General features: G+C 36.9%; 1 protein-coding gene across 3 annotated transcripts in view; it reads left to right on the top strand.

Moving 5' to 3' along the window:
- The window catches only part of SYNE1 (spectrin repeat containing nuclear envelope protein 1), a 2,173,401-nt gene that overhangs the window by 1,907,047 nt on the left and 247,349 nt on the right, over positions 1 to 19,005 (top strand). For all 3 annotated transcript variants that reach the window (XM_044089035.1, XM_044089189.1, XM_044089105.1), the window contains 2 exons: positions 3,566 to 3,658; positions 16,670 to 16,728. In XM_044089035.1, the coding sequence (XP_043944970.1) occupies positions 3,566 to 3,658; positions 16,670 to 16,728 (152 nt within the window). The remainder of the gene's footprint in view (positions 1 to 3,565; positions 3,659 to 16,669; positions 16,729 to 19,005) is intronic.

The following is a 19,005-nucleotide window of genomic DNA, read 5'->3' as shown; positions in this document are numbered from 1 at the left end:
ATGAGAATAACACAGAGGAGAATGGAAGGAAGGATGAAAGACATTATGGGAGAAAGTATATATGGTATAAAAGGGAAGGGATGTCAGGAGTTATTGTTAGTGGTTTAAGAAATTGTAGATGATATTGTAAATTAAAGGGAAGAGTGCAACTTATAAGTGATATTAGTCAGGCATGTAATAACAATAGGACATGATACTCTATGGGAAGTTATGGAAAAGTATGGAATAGGTAATAAAATTAGTTGAGTGAGGAAACATGCATGAATTGTGGTATAAGACAAGAATGTCCTATGAGTGGGATGTTGTTTGTATTAATAATGAATGTAATAGTGAGTAAAATGGCTTATAAAATGAAAGATGCTAGACATGTAATGCAAAAGGAAGTAGTGATTTTGGTAGTTTTGATATCTGCAGATGATGTAGTAGTGGTTGCTAAGAATAAAGTATGGATAAGGGAAGTGTTGGTTTGTCTGAATCGGTGTTTAAAGGTAATGGGAATGACATTGAATAAAGATAAAAGTAAGGGTTCTGGTGATGTGAAATTTAGAGGGATGTATTTTTCAATGAATTAACCATTGTTGCTAGGAATAACATTTGGGAAAATGAAGTAGTTATGAGGAATAGGAGTGTTTGCTAAAAGAAATGAAAGAAATATGTCTTATGTAAATGGGTTATAGATTAGCATTTGAGAAAAGGGCTTATTTGGTAAATTCTGTTTTAATGGGGAAATCAGTGTATATTCAAATGTTTATATGGTTCCAAAAAAAATATGAGAAAGAAATTGTGTAATTAGTGTTTTCTTTCATATGGGGTTCAAGATTAAACCAAGTGAAAATAGGTGTGTTATGATGAGTTAAGATGAAGGGGGGCTGGGGCTATTAAATTCAGTTGCTTTTTATGCTTCTTTAAATCTGTACCGAGTACAAAAAATCTGTGAAATTATGAAAATAAGAAAATGAGAAAAAGAATATGTAAAATAAAAAAATAAAAATTATCAGATAAAATATTAACATGTAAATAAAAAATGGTATTGTGAAAAATATAAGGATGCGGTATAATAATATAATGAAACATTATGTAAATCCATGGGAAAAGTTAACAGAAGAAGTGATAAAGGCCATTAAAATAAAAAAAAATGATGGCATAGTGAAAGATAGAAAGATGTGGTATAAATAATGTGATGAAACATTGTTATGAAGTAAATCGATGGGAAAATTTACCAGAAGAAGTGGTAAAAGCCATTAAAATAAGGAAAAAGTGGTATATTAAGACTGGAGAGTATCAGGAATTTCTATGGAAAGTGGTAATAAATAAGTTTCTAGTAAAAGGAAGCATGCCTTATGAAAAGAAAGTTGAAAGATTGCATTTATTTTGTGGGGAGGAAGAGACAACAGATCATGGTGCCTTGAAATGTCAAAGAATGGAAAAACTCTGGAAGAAGTTATGTGAAGCAATTTTTTTGGAGAATATTAATGATGTAAATAATATAGAATGAATTTGATTATGTATGGATATTATAAGAACAAGAAGAAAGAATATGTGAGAAGAGTAGATTCTTATCTGAAATGAAAGAAGTGTGTTTTATTTGATGTATTATGAAAAATTAAATTATGGTTGTGGAAGAAGGAGTAAGGGTCAGTTATAATAATAATGATGTTATATAGGGATGTATACATATGTACTTGCAAATATGTATATTTTGTAAATATATAAGTAATGTTTTGTTAATTAAAGGACCCCTACTCTTTTTGATAGGTGCCCTGGGATCTTTTAGATCCACCTGAGCTACCACCATCCCAAGCAGATGAGATCTCAATTTAACATATCATCCAAAGAACGGCACACACAAGTGCAGCACCCTCCTTATGGTGCACTGCAGTGTTAGCAATTTGATCTACGTGGTGTGGGAATAGAACCCACAGCCTTCTGTGCATCAAACATGAATGTGCTCCCTGTTGCATCATTTACACTTCTGTGACTTTACACATCCCAGGTTCCAGCTGGAAAATCACATACCATGAGTCTACAACAAATGGCATTCTTTACCATCTTGTTTGATATTTGATACATAAATAAGGAAATAATGTATAATTTAAGATATGCATACAGCTGCATTTAAAAATACCATCATTTTCACTCTCAGCATTGTGAGTTTCTACATTCTCATTGATATGCAACTCTATTGCTTTTTTCATGATAACCCCAGGATGTGGAGTTTACTTCTATACTTCATTAGAGGCTTATCAACCACTGGTAAATTTAACTCACACCTTAAATCCTTTCTGTTCTGTGATGCCAAATATGTGTGCAGCCAGCTAGCTGTGGTGTTGTGTAAGTCAAAAGCCCTGTCTGTGATCTAGATGAAAGAGCTGAGAGGGGAAGATGATCTTGGCTGGTAGGTGCAGTGAGCATGCTGTATGTTTTCACAGTCTCTCAGAGAGGAGATGTTTTTACATTCTGGAGTAGACAATTGGCCCACCATGCCTCTGTCCTGTGGTAGCCCTCATTATTGGGACATGGTAGCATGCACTTGCAAGGGAGGGAGGTGTGGGTCCCCATGGTGATTCAGATAGCTTTATCTTCTGCATTGAAAGTGGAGTTATGTCATTCAAAATGTCCTTATAACCAGCACTAGGGTACAAGGAATACCCATGGCAGGTTAAATAAAGACCCTCTGGTTGACTATAGCCTTCATTGTTCTGTGGTGTCCCACCACAGAAGAAAAAATGGTCTGGAGTCCAGTTTGAGCAGTTGATGGTTGGCAGGCATGGGGACAAAAAGAACATAGAAAAAAGTACATGCAATCCTATCATCACTAAAGCTTCATCCTTCTCTAATCAAGATGTTTTACAAGCTCAGTAACCTACGTTTTATTTTGCTTGTGGTTCATTGCCTCTTATCAAGAGCTTCATGATGGTGAGTATAAATATGTATTGTTTTATTTTCTTTTTTGTGCTTTCAAACTCTATGCTTTTTTGTGTAACTTGTATATTTGTTTGCTGTATTTTGTTATTATCATTCATTTGAGGCTAACAGAGGGCCTTTATATTCCTGTTTAAATAAAAATAAAAAAAATGTACAAAACTGACTCATGGAAGAAATCATCAGCTACATGTTGTGGCTGATGCAGAAATGAAATAATTCTGCACAGCCTTAACAGTATAACACAGAAGTGAAGTGGTATCTTTCATTTAGCCATACAGGTTTTGCACTGCACTTGAGTTTTCAGAGTAAATTGCACCCTTCATCAGTGGTGGGAAGTAATCTTAAACAGCTAATGTTAGTCTAAAAATCATATGTGCTGTGTATTAAAATGTACTCCTCCAAGATTAGATGTCACATTAACTCTTATGTTCAGATATTTCTAGCATGGCATTTTAAATAATTTTTTATGTCCATATCATTAAGTGCACTTGCTAGCATATCATCACATATGTCACAGATAAGGTGTACTTTTGCCACATTTTTAAACTTTTGTCAGTGCACTTTTTGTTTGTTATGAAAACATTACCTTATTACTTGTTATAGCTATGTAAATAAATCCATGTCTTTTTCTTTTACTCAGGAGCTATCATCCTGGTCTTCAGCTGATGATCTGGATACATCTGGCTCCCCAAGTCCTGTTTCAGGGAGAAGTACACCAAGTCGTCAGAAACCGGTAACTTGTTCACCTCTTTTTCCAAATGTCAGTGAGAGGGAGGGAATATCAGACATTAAAATGTTGCAGATTTGAAGGTCCCCATGTCACTTTTATCAGGAAACAAAATGGTCACTTAGAAAGTGAACCTGTACCACACACCACAATTTGCCTCCTGCCTTCTTTCCTGACATCTCCCTTCCTGCATGAAATCAAACTTAAATGATACAGTTGTAATTTTACCTTTGGTTTAAGTTTTGTTTGCTTTTTTCAGTTCAACATTTTCTTGGTTCTTTGAAATACTGAGTTTATTTTTACTAGTTTAAAAGCATCTGTAATTTCTGTCCTAATGAACTTTTGTCTTTCAAGTTGATTTTATTGCATTCACTAGTTTCCCTAAGATCCTAGTGGCAGATTATTGAGGGATACTGGCTTTTCAGTAGAAGGAAAAACAGGCACTAAGCCTCACCTGCGAAGCCTGAGAAAAGAAAAAAGCACTCGTGTTTTGTAATCCGAACTTCAACGTTAACAGTTAACTGTTTCCCTGTAACTGTCAGTGCTATTTTCTTTTAAGTTAATTTTCTCTGTTACACTGCTCTCTTATAATGTTCCAGGTGTGTGTGTGTGTGTGTGTGTGTGTGTGTGTGTGTGTGTGTGTGTGTGTGTGTGTGTGTGTGTGCGTGTGTGTGTGTGTGTGCTCTGACCATTGCAGGTGATTTCATTGCCACTGAGAACTGCATTAGTAAGTTATTCTGAACTGGTTCATCATCCACTTTGTCATGTATGTCCAGGATGAAAACTCAAGCAGCTGTAAAACATTGTTTAGAAAAATGCAAATTGAAAATGCTTTATTTCTGGCAAAAGTGTTTGCCCTAGAGCCCATGCATTTTCAATACTTTCTGAGGTAATTGTGCACTTCTGTACTTTTCTTAGTTTTGTTAGCTGATAGGTAAATTGGTCATGAGAAGTTGATGGATTTCAGAAGTTATATGATAACCTTAAGCATGGACCACTGATTTTTAAAACAGGACCATCTTCTAGCATAGCGTGTACCACTGACTGTGCCTGTGTCCTTGTCCCTGTATGTGTTCTTTTTCGTATTTGATTAATTGTCAGTACTTGAGTTCAGTGGAATGCTCCTGCTTATAGGTGATATGATTATTGTCAGACTGGTAGTGAAATCCTGGATCACAGTTTAGGACTGAAAAGCTTAGCACTTGTTATGTTAAATAGCAAACAGAGCAGAGTTACAAACCCAGCATGATGAATATCAGCAGTGCAAAACCAAATGCAAGAGGTCTCCCTCCATCCACATACCTATGCATTAAGACTTTTATAACTGTATTTCAGGATGCATTGGCACTACCAAAGCAGAGTACAGATTACTGGAAACATTCTCTCTGGTCATATATTTCACTGGTCTCATGGAAATTAATTTTTCTCTTAGAGGTCATGATGTCCTAGCTCAGCAATACATTTTGAAATGTGTTGTCAGTCATGTGGTTTAACTGCCCAATATATGACTCATCCTACACATTGTCCATCTCAAGGATGGCTGGAGTCTGTGATAGGCAGAAGCCTGCTTTTGGTATTTAAACTACCCATTGTATAAAATGAAAGTGGCTGGAGAGCCATGTGTATGAGACTTTACCTGCGCTCATCCTTGTTTTCCCATTGAGTGCCTGCGGAGATTAGAGACAAGCTGTGCTGTCATCACACTTGCCACAAACATTAAAGGATTGGTGTGCAGTGGTCTTTCACAGTCTGGGATGGGGAATGTAATAGTTATACTTCCAGACTTATCAGGCCACCTTAGTCTGTTATGTTTAAAGCATTTATTAATTAGTGTTTTCAAAGGGCACCCCATATTGCCATCGACTATAACTTCTTATCATGGTTAAGCTCCAATCAGTCCTTTAGCTCTTTGACTGATCAGATATCTTTTATGCTCATGTAGAAAGATTTTACTGTATCCAAATGCATCCCCTAAAAACCTAACTCATATTAGCTGTAGTTAGGAAATGCCTAAATAAACAGTTTCATTATTTGGCATCCTCACAAAGACATGAGCCTGACTAAAAGAAATACTTAAACATACCATGTGTTTACTACCTTTGTTAGCCATCTAGTAGACTCTTTTGCAATGTTTGTTAGCCTGTCTTGTTATTAGTTAATACTTAGTCATAATTATGACACTGTTGGAAAAACCTGAACCTGTTCCTGCAGTGCAGATTAATTTTCCTAAATGACAACAAGAAGCTCACATTTAAAGATAATATATGCATTTTACTATTTGCTCCTTCTTGTAGGTCCAATATCTGGTATTTACTATTTGCTCCTTCTTGTAGGTCCAATATCTGGTATTTACTATTTGCTCCTTCTTGTAGGTCCAATATCTGGTATTTACTATTTGCTCCTTCTTATAGGTCCGATATCTGGTATTTACTATTTGCTCCTTCTTGTAGGTCCGATATCTGGTATTTAATATTTGCTCCTTCTTGTAGGTCCGATATCTGGTATTTACTATTTGCTCCTTCTTGTAGGTCCGATATCTGGTATTTACTATTTGCTCCTTCTTGTAGGTCCGATATCTGGTATTTACTATTTGCTCCTTCTTGTAGGTCCAATAAATGGTATTTACTATTTGCTCCTCCTTGTAGGTCCGATATCTGGTATTTACTATTTGCTCCTTCTTGTAGGTCCAATATCTGGTATTTACTATTTGCTCCTTCTTGTAGGTCCGATATCTGGTATTTACTATTTGCTCCTTCTTGTAGGTCTGATATCTGGTATTTACTATTTGCTCCTTCTTGTAGGTCCGATATCTGGTATTTACTATTTGCTCCTTCTTGTAGGTCCGATATCTGGTATTTACTATTTGCTCCTTCTTGTAGGTCCGATATCTGGTATTTACTATTTGCTCCTTCTTGTAGGTCCGATATCTGGTATTTACTATTTGCTCCTTCTTGTAGGTCCAATATCTGGTATTTACTATTTGCTCCTTCTTGTAGGTCCGATATCTGGTATTTACTATTTGCTCCTTCTTATAGGTCCAATATCTGGTATTTACTATTTGCTCCTTCTTATAGGTCCGATATCTGGTATTTACTATTTGCTCCTTCTTGTAGGTCCAATATCTGGTATTTAGTATTTGCTCCTTCTTGTAGGTCCGATATCTGGTATTTACTATTTGCTCCTTCTTGTAGGTCCGATATCTGGTATTTACTATTTGCTCCTTCTTGTAGGTCCGATATCTGGTATTTACTATTTGCTCCTTCTTGTAGGTTCGATATCTGGTATTTACTATTTGCTCCTTCTTGTAGGTCCAATATCTGTTATTTACTATTTGCTCCTTCTTGTAGGTCCGATATCTGGTATTTACTATTTGCTCCTTCTTGTAGGTCCGATATCTGGTATTTACTATTTGCTCCTTCTTGTAGGTCCGATATCTGGTATTTACTATTTGCTTCTTCTTGTAGGTCCGATATCTGGTATTTACTATTTGCTCCTTCTTGTAGGTCCGATATCTGGTATTTACTATTTGCTCCTTCTTGTAGGTCCGATATCTGGTATTTACTATTTGCTCCTTCTTGTAGGTCCGATATCTGGTATTTACTATTTGCTCCTTCTTGTAGGTCCGATATCTGGTATTTACTATTTGCTCCTTCTTGTAGGTCCGATATCTGGTATTTACTATTTGCTCCTTCTTGTAGGTCCGATATCTGGTATTTACTATTTGCTCCTTCTTGTAGGTCCGATATCTGGTATTTACTATTTGCTCCTTCTTGTAGGTCCGATATCTGGTATTTACTATTTGCTCCTTCTTGTAGGTCCGATATCTGGTATTTACTATTTGCTCCTTCTTGTAGGTCCGATATCTGGTATTTACTATTTGCTCCTTGTTGTAGGTCCGATATCTGGTATTTACTATTTGCTCCTTCTTGTAGGTCCGATATCTGGTATTTACTATTTGCTCCTTCTTGTAGGTCCGATATCTGGTATTTACTATTTGCTCCTTCTTGTAGGTCCGATATCTGGTATTTACTATTTGCTCCTTCTTGTAGGTCCGATATCTGGTATTTACTATTTGCTCCTTCTTGTAGGCCCGATATCTGGTATTTACTATTTGCTCCTTCTTGTAGGCCCGATATCTGGTATTTACTATTTGCTCCTTCTTGTAGGTCCGATATCTGGTATTTACTATTTGCTCCTTCTTGTAGGTCCGATATCTGGTATTTACTATTTGCTCCTTCTTGTAGGTCCGATATCTGGTATTTACTATTTGCTCCTTCTTGTAGGTCCGATATCTGGTATTTACTATTTGCTCCTTCTTGTAGGTCCGATATCTGGTATTTACTATTTGCTCCTTCTTGTAGGTCCGATATCTGGTATTTACTATTTGCTCCTTCTTGTAGGTCCGATATCTGGTATTTACTATTTGCTCCTTCTTGTAGGTCCGATATCTGGTATTTACTATTTGCTCCTTCTTGTAGGTCCGATATCTGGTATTTACTATTTGCTCCTTCTTGTAGGTCCGATATCTGGTATTTACTATTTGCTCCTTCTTGTAGGTCCGATATCTGGTATTTACTATTTGCTCCTTCTTGTAGGTCCGATATCTGGTATTTACTATTTGCTCCTTCTTGTAGGTCCGATATCTGGTATTTACTATTTGCTCCTTCTTGTAGGTCCGATATCTGGTATTTACTATTTGCTCCTTCTTGTAGGTCCGATATCTGGTATTTACTATTTGCTCCTTCTTGTAGGTCCGATATCTGGTATTTACTATTTGCTCCTTCTTGTAGGTCCGATATCTGGTATTTACTATTTGCTCCTTCTTGTAGGTCCGATATCTGGTAATTACTATTTGCTCCTTCTTGTAGGTCCGATATCTGGTATTTACTATTTGCTCCTTCTTGTAGGTCCGATATCTGGTATTTACTATTTGCTCCTTCTTGTAGGTCCGATATCTGGTATTTACTATTTGCTCCTTCTTGTAGGTCCGATATCTGGTATTTACTATTTGCTCCTTCTTGTAGGTCCGATATCTGGTATTTACTATTTGCTCCTTCTTACAGGTCCGATATCTGGTAACCATTTCAAATGTTGGCACCCACTAGAGTGGGTCCCAAAACGTGGAGACTGAATAGCCGAATGATTGAACTTGCATATACTAATTCTGAAGTAAAATTTCTTGGAATATTCCCTTTCTTCTGAGATATGGCAATCTTGGAGTTGGTATATACCCCACCAGCTAGGGGGTGCAGAGGGTGCTTAAACCCCTTTGCAAAATGGAAGCTTAAAGAAAAACGATTTCTGAGATTCATGCTTCTCTGAGATTTTGTTCTTTTTTTTTATCGGCATGTTGACACTCTGCATTTCAAGTGCCAACATTTCAATATGGAGCTCTGATATCTATCAGATTCTCATGTCATCTTTGACTTCTTAAAAGAAATATCACCCTTTTCACTTAAAACTAAATATGGAATGTTATGATCTTAAGAAATATGTGTTAATAGACACACTTCTTTGTTTATATTCCCAGCAAACCTTGAATGTGAGTGCACCACATTGGTTTCCATTTCATAGAATGGGATATATTTTCTGCCTCTTATATACTACTGATAGCATCATCCCCCAAAAGAGTACATTCTTGATCTGAAATTATTGAAACATAACTACACAACTAAATAAAATGCAACAGATAAACAGAGTTTTTTTTTTTTTGCAGGAGGCAAGCCCCCATACCCCATCCACACTTCCTTACATATGTGTACTCAGAGTCACACCATTGTGAAAGAACAACGTAGATGCATATATTAAGAATTTGTGGTAAGAGTGAAAAGGTGAAATACACAAACAGAACAAAGAAAATCTGGTTAGTCTGGTATGGTATGTTAGTACTCGATTGGGTCAACAATGATCAGTGTAATGTATATATACACGAATGCATACATGCATGCAGAAATGTGTTTGACTGTATGTATATACAGGCATACAAGAGTGTGTCAATCCCAGAGATGAGCAGCAAACAAACAAAGGTTAAGGACAACGTGCCGAAAAAATAATGAAACACAGTCTCCCAAAGCATGCACGTAGTCCAGCTGGCAATGAAACGTAAGGTGAAAAACTTATTAGACCAAATGTGATCACTGTAATAGTCCAAAATCCAAACGACACGTTTTCACGGTAAAAATCTTTTATTGAAACACAACGTAGTAAGCGCTTTCGCCGACAGGCTTCATCAGACTAACCTTCTTGTAGGTCCGATATCTGGTATTTACTATTTGCTCCTTCTTGTAGGTCCGATATCTGGTATTTACTATTTGCTCCTTCTTGTAGGTCCGATATCTGGTATTTACTATTTGCTCCTTCTTGTAGGTCCGATATCTGGTATTTACTATTTGCTCCTTCTTGTAGGTCCGATATCTGGTATTTACTATTTGCTCCTTCTTGTAGGTCCGATATCTGGTATTTACTATTTGCTCCTTCTTGTAGGTCCGATATCTGGTAATTACTATTTGCTCCTTCTTGTAGGTCCGATATCTGGTATTTACTATTTGCTCCTTCTTGTAGGTCCGATATCTGGTATTTACTATTTGCTCCTTCTTGTAGGTCCGATATCTGGTATTTACTATTTGCTCCTTCTTGTAGGTCCGATATCTGGTATTTACTATTTGCTCCTTCTTGTAGGTCCGATATCTGGTATTTACTATTTGCTCCTTCTTATAGGTCCGATATCTGGTAACCATTTCAAATGTTGGCACCCACTAGAGTGGGTCCCAAAACGTGGAGACTGAATAGCCGAAAGATTGAACTTGCATATACTAATTCTGAAGTAAAATTTCTTGGAATATTCCCTTTCTTCTGAGATATGGCAATCTTGGAGTTGGTATATACCCCACCAGCTAGGGGGTGCAGAGGGTGCTTAAACCCCTTTGCAAAATGGAAGCTTAAAGAAGAAAAACGATTTCTGAGATTCGTGCTTCTCTGAGATTTTGTTCTTTTTTTTTATCGGCATGTTGACACTCTGCATTTCAAGTGCCAACATTTCAATATGGAGCTCTGATATCTATCAGATTCTCATGTCATCTTTGACTTCTTAAAAGAAATATCACCCTTTTCACTTAAAACTAAATATGGAATGTTATGATCTTAAGAAATATGTGTTAATAGACACACTTCTTTGTTTATATTCCCAGCAAACCTTGAATGTGAGTGCACCACATTGGTTTCCATTTCATAGAATGGGATATATTTTCTGCCTCTTATATACTACTGATAGCATCATCCCCCAAAAGAGTACATTCTTGATCTGAAATTATTGAAACATAACTACACAACTAAATAAAATGCAACAGATAAACAGAGTTTTTTTTTTTTGCAGGAGGCAAGCCCCCATACCCCATCCACACTTCCTTACATATGTGTACTCAGAGTCACACCATTGTGAAAGAACAACGTAGATGCATATATTAAGAATTTGTGGTAAGAGTGAAAAGGTGAAATACACAAACAGAACAAAGAAAATCTGGTTAGTCTGGTATGGTATGTTAGGTTGGGTCAACAATGATCAGTGTAATGTATATATACACGAATGCATACATGCATGCAGAAATGTGTTTGACTGTATGTATATACAGGCATACAAGAGTGTGTGTTTAAGTATATATATATATATATATATATGTGTGTGTGTGTGTGTGTGTGTGTGTGTGTGTGTGTGTGTGTGTGTGTGTGTGTGTATACATATATCTGTAAGTATGGGGATATAGATAGATAGAAAAGGGTACATGACAAACTGCTGAAAGATACAGTGCCAAACACAACTTCGTCAAAAAAGAAACTCAACAAAAATTCGATAGATAATAAAACACATGTTTTTGTGGGGCCCTACACCCCTTGTTCTCACTAACTTAAACATACCAAGTCTGAGATCGCATAATTACTGAGAAATGAGAAACTTTTCCTATTTTTGATATTCGGCAATCTCGTAAAAATACATTTCTCCCACTTACTCTCTTTGAATTGCATTTCATTCAGCAAGTTCACTCAAAACAGAAAGCATCCTGACAAAATGAGATGGTGTTCCCCTATAGACATAAAGATATTTAGTAGATATGTATAGGTATATCTAAGATATATGCGTAGATGTGTATTGTCTTTTGACATTCTTGACATTTCATGCTTTCTGTTTCACTTGACACTTTAAGAAATGCTGAAGAAAGAATTCACATATATTGTGCTGACTCTGTTAGTAAAATAAGATTAACAAATGTGTTAAAGGAAGTGGATGCTGTACTTAAACAGTAAGAGACCATAATACTCGTAGATGCTAATGCAGCTGTTAGTGGCAATGGGATTTGAGCTAACACAATAAAACTGAGATCCTAAGAACATTTATGAGGAGAAGTTTGAACAGAAAAACTAGAATACTGGTTTTATATACAGTGTGCAGATACAGGGAAATGTTATCTGTCGACATCAAGATTGTCTGAAATTTTCAAATTATGGTGTTATAGTTTGCTGTTAAGCACAAGGAGGGATTGCATTAATGTGTTGCTCTTAACTGTGGGGTAAGCATCAGGATACAGCTCTGGAAAATGACCATTGTAAATAGATGGACATAGGTAACCTTACTCCTGAAGTGTCCTGACCATGCTGTTAAACTAATATTTTCACTAAACAGTTTGTTTAACTTCTGGATGGCTAGCTCTTCACAAAGGTATACAAATGTAAGCCACTTCATTACAGTAATTCAATTTCAGCTACTGTTTTCACATAATACAGTAGGAAGACATTTTTATAACCATTCACAAGCCAAGTTCTAGAAAAGTCTTTTAGCTTCAGATAGTCTGCTAATCCACTGAAACTCAAATAGAGCAGTTCACCTCATTAGCTGAAAGTAATTATTTAATATAATTATTTCTGCGTTAAACCATAATTCTTATACATAATATATAAATGTTTATTGCAAACATTTTATCAAAAACAAGAGAGGATCTGCTATAATGAGTTGATTTGAAATTAAAAACAACATAATTTTCCAAAGCGTAATCTTGCAGATAACTAGATAACTACTGTCATTAAAGTGTGTGAAGTACACTTGTAATTTCAGGGAACAGTTGAAATTCCAGTTTTTACTGAAAAAAATTGAATTAAGGCAAACTTGTTAAGGTTTCTGTATTAGCACCTAAGACATCAGCAAGCTAAAATGTAGCAGTAGTCTCTGCTTTAGATGACCATCCCTCATCAAGTTGAAGTCTTACTGCATGTAGTTAGGAATTAACATTATTTCAGTGGCAGCATACCAACCTCCTTTGGCCCTTTGAAGTGATTATCATTTTTCAATGTCATTGAATGGTTGCAATGGAACTGGTTAAACTCTCTCCTCGATTTTGCTCATTTTATATGTAAATTAATTTTTCTCAGGATCCTTGACACTGTGGCTGTAGCAGTCTGTCTCTTCCATTCTTTATTTATAAAACCTACTAAAGGTAGTTAATATTACATGGTAACAAGATCATTTTCTTTCTAACTCTCCAGGTGATAGTTTGTTGTAAGGCTATCTTCTGAAGCTTTTACAGTAACTTAAAAGTAGTTTACTGCCATTCATTGTGTATTTCCTTGTTAGAACCACATTTCTGAAGCCCAGGAAGGTAAAATATAAAGTGATGTTTTAGGGCACTCATCATTCCACTTCATATTCCATGGATCATGCATCCAAGTTGAAAATACGTTTTGTTTTGGTCCCCTTTAGGACATCATCATTTCTTTACCTGTTCCACAGTGACCCATATCCACACCAGGTCTTCCAACTTCGTTCATCCAAAGGCAAGTCCTCTCACTGGACCATGCCTTCCTTAAGGGAGCATCATCAACAAATACCCTCCTATAAGACAGCCATGCCCCATTCTGTCAGCTGCCTGAGCCACTAATCAAACCAGCTGTGACTGGGCCATAGTTAGACCTGTAACCCTTTACACCACTGGAGTGGCCTCCAAGTTGAAGATATATTCTCAGTAAGTTTTGGGTGGTAATGGGGATCCAAGTAAGGCAGCGCACCATGAAGGATATTACCTTAGCTCACCGCATCTTGCTGTTTACTTCTGGATATTTTACTGGCAGCTTTAAACTTCTGTTGCTGGTACTTTTCCTATCAGCATAACACCAGAGGAGGTCAGAAAAATGAAACATCTTAGGGTGTCACCTACATTGACAACACCCTGTCACTGACATGACTTTTGACAGGGTTGATCGTTTAATGATGCAGTGACCTTTTCAACTGACTCTCATTAATGAATGAACTTTCTGGGAAGAACATTTCATTTTAGTGACAAACCATTCCAGAGCATCATCAGAAATAGTTGAATTAAAGTAATAAAATCCACGACCCAAGTACTGAGACAGGTAAAATAAAACAGTGAAGCAAGGAAATATGTAAAAAATCATCAGAAATACTTTGATAATGATCCACATGGTCAAGTAAGATAGATTCACTGAATAACATGACGATGAAAGAGGACAAACACAAAATAGAAATGTTGAGTTCTCCCCATAAAGAGATCATTAATGATGTTAGTATTAAATGTCATGGTACTGTTTCTAGTTTGCAAAGCTGATTGCTGTGGTAATGAGGTGCTATAGCTGATTATCATTCATCAGCTCCTATTCTGCTGTTTTGTATCTTTTTAATGTACGTTAAGAGAGATAATATGAACCATAAAAGAATTCACAGGATACAGCATCTGCCTGTGGGTGCAGTTAACAATCTCAGCAAAACAAACAGCAGAAGACCACAAACGCACCTCCTTCTATGAAGAGTAAGTTCTCCAGCCACAAATCCATTCTTTCCATGGTGTAATTTTCATTTTGTAGTCTCATGGCAGTCCATTCAAAATTACTTCCTCAAAAAATAAGTTCATCTTAAGTGGTCAACATGATTTTGAAATTACACCTTTTTCTCTGATGAGCATTTTTTATCCCTGGATATAGGTTGTTTCAGACCCTTTTTCCCAATATTAATATATAATCAAACCTGGGAATGCAGCTTCTTAAAGCAAAGGCAAATCCCAACCACACTGACATTTTATAATGAATGTACAGTCTGAGCAAGTGCAAATTACATTAGATTACATTACAGTTTCTTGATGGCACAAGGAAACAGTGAATCTGTCTCTTTTGTCTTTTAATGCCTTAAAACTTTACCTTTGCTCCTTACCTATACTTTGTCCACCTGTCCATGCTCTCTTTAAAACGTCCATGAATTTTTCCTTTCCATTCCTGCAGAACATGTCATAGGTTCACAGCCTTCTCTCTGAAAAAGAAGGTGTTGAGATCCAGGGAGTAATCAGTCCCTACAGTCCGAAGCCTGTAGCCCTGTCCTTCCTGTCTGTACTCCCTGTTCAAAATGATCCCTTCATATCTCCCTAACATGGTTACACCAGTATCTTGTCTAACTGACTCTTTTCATCTCAGGTGAGAAGAACCCTTACTCCTGTAGCCTCTGGTCATATTCTTTCCCCTCTATTCCCTGGATTTTTCTGTTTGCTTTTTCCTCTGAACTGCAGACAATATTTGATGTTCATTTTCATTATATGGGCTCCAGAACTGTTCCCAGTCCCCAAGGTGTGGCCTGACAAGCCCCTGTGGAATGAACACATTACTTCCTTGCTTCTGGAATCCAACCTCATGAGGATATACCTCAGCATTCTGCCTGCTGCTGACACTCACTCTGCTCCTGGTAATCCAGGTCAGGTATGATCAACAGCTTCCGATCCTTTTCTTCCTCTCTTGTAATTACTTACACTCATGTCTGCTGATACCTCACACACCAATGTTACTGTGGCCTGACTTCAAGACTTTGCATTTGTTTGCATTGGACCTCAGCTTTCTGCTAACTTGTTCAGCCTTGCCAAATCCTTCAGTAAGCCATTCCCACCATTTTCCATTGCTGCACTGATCTTTCTGTCATCAGGGAAGAGGATTGTCATGCTCTTTTTTCCCTCTGTGTGTAAAACAAATGCACTGAACAGTAGCCAACCCCCAATCCCTTCAGTTTTCTTATCGTTCTTGCATATGGCACAGAGTCAAGGGCCCTGCTGAAGTTTGTTTCCATATTTTTGGACAATAATTGCATTTCCTAAAAAGCCTTAATTAATTGCCATGCTTAGGCTGCTGACATACAGAATTCACTTCAGCACAGCTTGTTTCCATTGTATTCTGCTGTTACTTCAAGTAGACAGCATGCGAGAGCTCCTCTCTGTAACAAGTTAAAAGTGAGGGAGACAGGGTTAGTTATGATTTGGTATCACTTAAAGATCAGCAGGAAATCAATTTCCAGAAGAAATATTAGGCTGAAATGTACTTGTCGGCCTATAAAAGAAGGTAAGAGTAACTTCTTCCAAATGGTAACTAACTAGAGAAGCCATAAACATGTAATTAGCACATGCAGCAGAACTCAAATGAATTAACAGGTAGTGTTGAGGGGAGTATTCTAGTGATACATTCAAGAAAGAGACTACTTCCAGAGAAGAAACTATGCCATTAAGGAGGTCTGGTAAATGTTTTATTGTGAATTGATTATGCCATCCTTTTCATACCTGTGCAGAAAAATTGCAGGAATTCTAAAGCTTTATGAATGTCTGTGAGCCTGCACAAAAGTATGGCTATAAAATAGCTGATTATGAGGTGTAGTAGACATTAAAATACATACAAAGTTGTAATTGCTTGTCTAATGTTATTTGTGTAGTGGTTGTTAACATTTTATATGGTATAGTGGGTACACATGTAAGAAACCCCTCCTCTGACTGTGCTAAACAGGAAACTATTGTTTGTAATTGTGAGAATGCAAAATTAAACTGCAATGGTAAGAAAAGCCAGTTTCCGTATATCATGGGTAATTGTCACCTCATTTGATTTTTTTTCCCTTGCTGCACCTTTTGTTTTGTTCTTTTTGTTCTCATTTGTAGCTTGTCTTTATTTGCCTGGACTGAACATTCTCTTTCTTTACCCCCTGTTCATTGCAAACAGCAACGGGGCACATGTAGTCTCTCACAGCCTGGACCCTCTGTCAACACTCCACCCACAAGGTACCTTATTCTACTGGTTTCCAAACTCTGTTCTGAAAGTACAGAGAAGATGATAGAAATTTCCCGTGATTCAGATGGTGGAGCTTGCCTGCAAGATCCACATCTGAAGACCTGGACACTAATTTATAAAGTAATCTAGCTTGCTTAGAGTGAGCTGAAATTTTGTTATAGTGATATCAGGTGTGCCCCATTTAATAACCTCAACAAAAAAATGGGAGTCTTATTTGGTGGCCAAGAAGTCATCAGTAATGATGCTTTCTGTGCAGTGTGCATTCATAACTGTTTAGCACATGACTTGGCTATCGTAATAAAATTGGGCATGAATGAGTATGTAGCTCATAACTAAGCAATTGTTTCACACATAACATATAATTCATAAAATCTGGTCATTTTGTTTCTTAGTTTTCATATTTTTCTGTTCATGACACGGCATTCTGTCATCTTCTTTAATTCTAGAATCTAGATTTTTCATTTAACCTAAGAATTGGAATCAGGGCATATTGGAACTGGGAGCCACATTTCTGTATTCTGGATTAATTTGCTTTTCCTGACCTTTCACAAGATTCCAACTGCTGGCAATGTTTACAAACTCCTTGAATTGCCTGCATCTGTCCTTTGCCAATGCATCAGATCACACTTTGCCTCATAATAACCACTAGAGAGCAGACTTGTAACTGCAGCTTCTGTTTCTGTAGCTACTATCCCTCTGTACGTGCACTTTGTCTACTCTGCAATGAACAGAAGTTTGCTGCTTTTTGTGTTCTGTGTGCCTTTACTCCAAGTTTCACTAATCCATTTAAATCAAACCACCTTCCTTATGCTCATACAGAAAAGAACATCCACTCACCCCCTGTAGTCGGCTGTGCAGTCAGTTTGTAGCTTCCTTCAACAGCCTTGAATAAAACCTAAAACCATTCTGGCTAAGTAATAAATGCTAGGTTAATGAATAACTGTAACAATAATAATAAATAGTGGGGTATTTAATTTCAGCATAGTTTTACTGTTGTTTATGCACTTGTAATAATGCTTAATTGGAGAATTAAAAATAAACGTTTGACACACTAAACATAGATACTTGATTAGCCACTTTCCCCATTTCAGGTTTCTGCCTTCTGACACTTGCTTTGTTGCCTTACAAGCATTACAAAAATATTAGTCTGCATTATCAATGTCTTTTGTAAGATATTTTCTTGACATTGACCTCATCATTGTTATTCACCTTACAACTTGAGTGTAATCCTATTTGCTGTTGTGATTTGAGTTAGATTTTAAGGACTAGGCAAAAACTTAATTTGCCTTAGCTGCCTTATTCCAGTGTATGTACAACTCCATTTTCCAGGTGCCAGTGATATATTCTAACTGTATTGGCATCTACATTCCGGAAAAAGGTAATTGTAGTCTTAATATCACAGACAAAGCAAGCTGACTCTCTTCGTCCCAGGCAGCATATTTTTACTGGCTTCAAGTATGACAATGGGTGAGACTTGGGAGGAAGAGAAATTAAAGAGTTTGGGGCTGTTCTGGGATTCCATATGTAGTGAACTGCCATTTTAAGTATTGGGGAAAAATAATCCGTGAGGGGATTTATGGAATACTTTTCCAACTCTTAGCACAGTTCTAAGAGCCTAATATGTTTCTATATGCTTGTTCAGCGAGAAATAATTATTTCTGGAAGGATGAAAGATATGGGACTAAACTTGAGAATCAAAATATACATTGCACTTATCTGACCCAGTATGGACTGTGAATAATGGTTCTGTTTCCTACCCCCAAATGAGCAAGTGCTTTGAAAGTTATATATTTTGACTGCCTTTGCAGTCGTGGCTTGAAGTTTCTTTAAGGTATTTAATATTGGCGGTATTAATAGTTGGATGCACTGGCAGAAATAGCTGCACCTTTGCCATTTCTGTCAGTTAGCTGTTGTCTCACCAGACTTGTGAAGCAGCTCCTGAATCAGGTGCAAGTTACCTGTGTAAACCCAGGTGTGTTAAAAATGGTGTCAGCAGTTTGCCATGAGCCCAGAATCTGTGCACTGCTTCTCATATTCTGAATAGTTTCCATCAAGTAAACTATAACACATTACTTTCTACCAAATGAGACAGAGAGAGTAGGATTAGTTTCCATTTTTAATAGTAGGTGTGGCCTATGTCAGTTCTTTGCCCTTTTTTAGCTTTTCTGTAAAATCTCTATACTTGCCTATACCTTTGGAAGTACTAATAAGTATGGGCCAACAAAAGTTTTGTTATATTTACCTTGAATACTTTCCTCCCATAGCCT

Source organism: Protopterus annectens, chromosome 1.part0 (genome assembly GCF_019279795.1).
Source record: "Protopterus annectens isolate FY-2018-M chromosome 1.part0, PAN1.0, whole genome shotgun sequence".
Taxonomy (NCBI): domain Eukaryota; kingdom Metazoa; phylum Chordata; order Ceratodontiformes; family Protopteridae; genus Protopterus; species Protopterus annectens.
The sequence above is the reverse complement of the archived record's forward strand: the minus strand, read 5'-3'. Positions and strand labels throughout refer to the sequence as shown.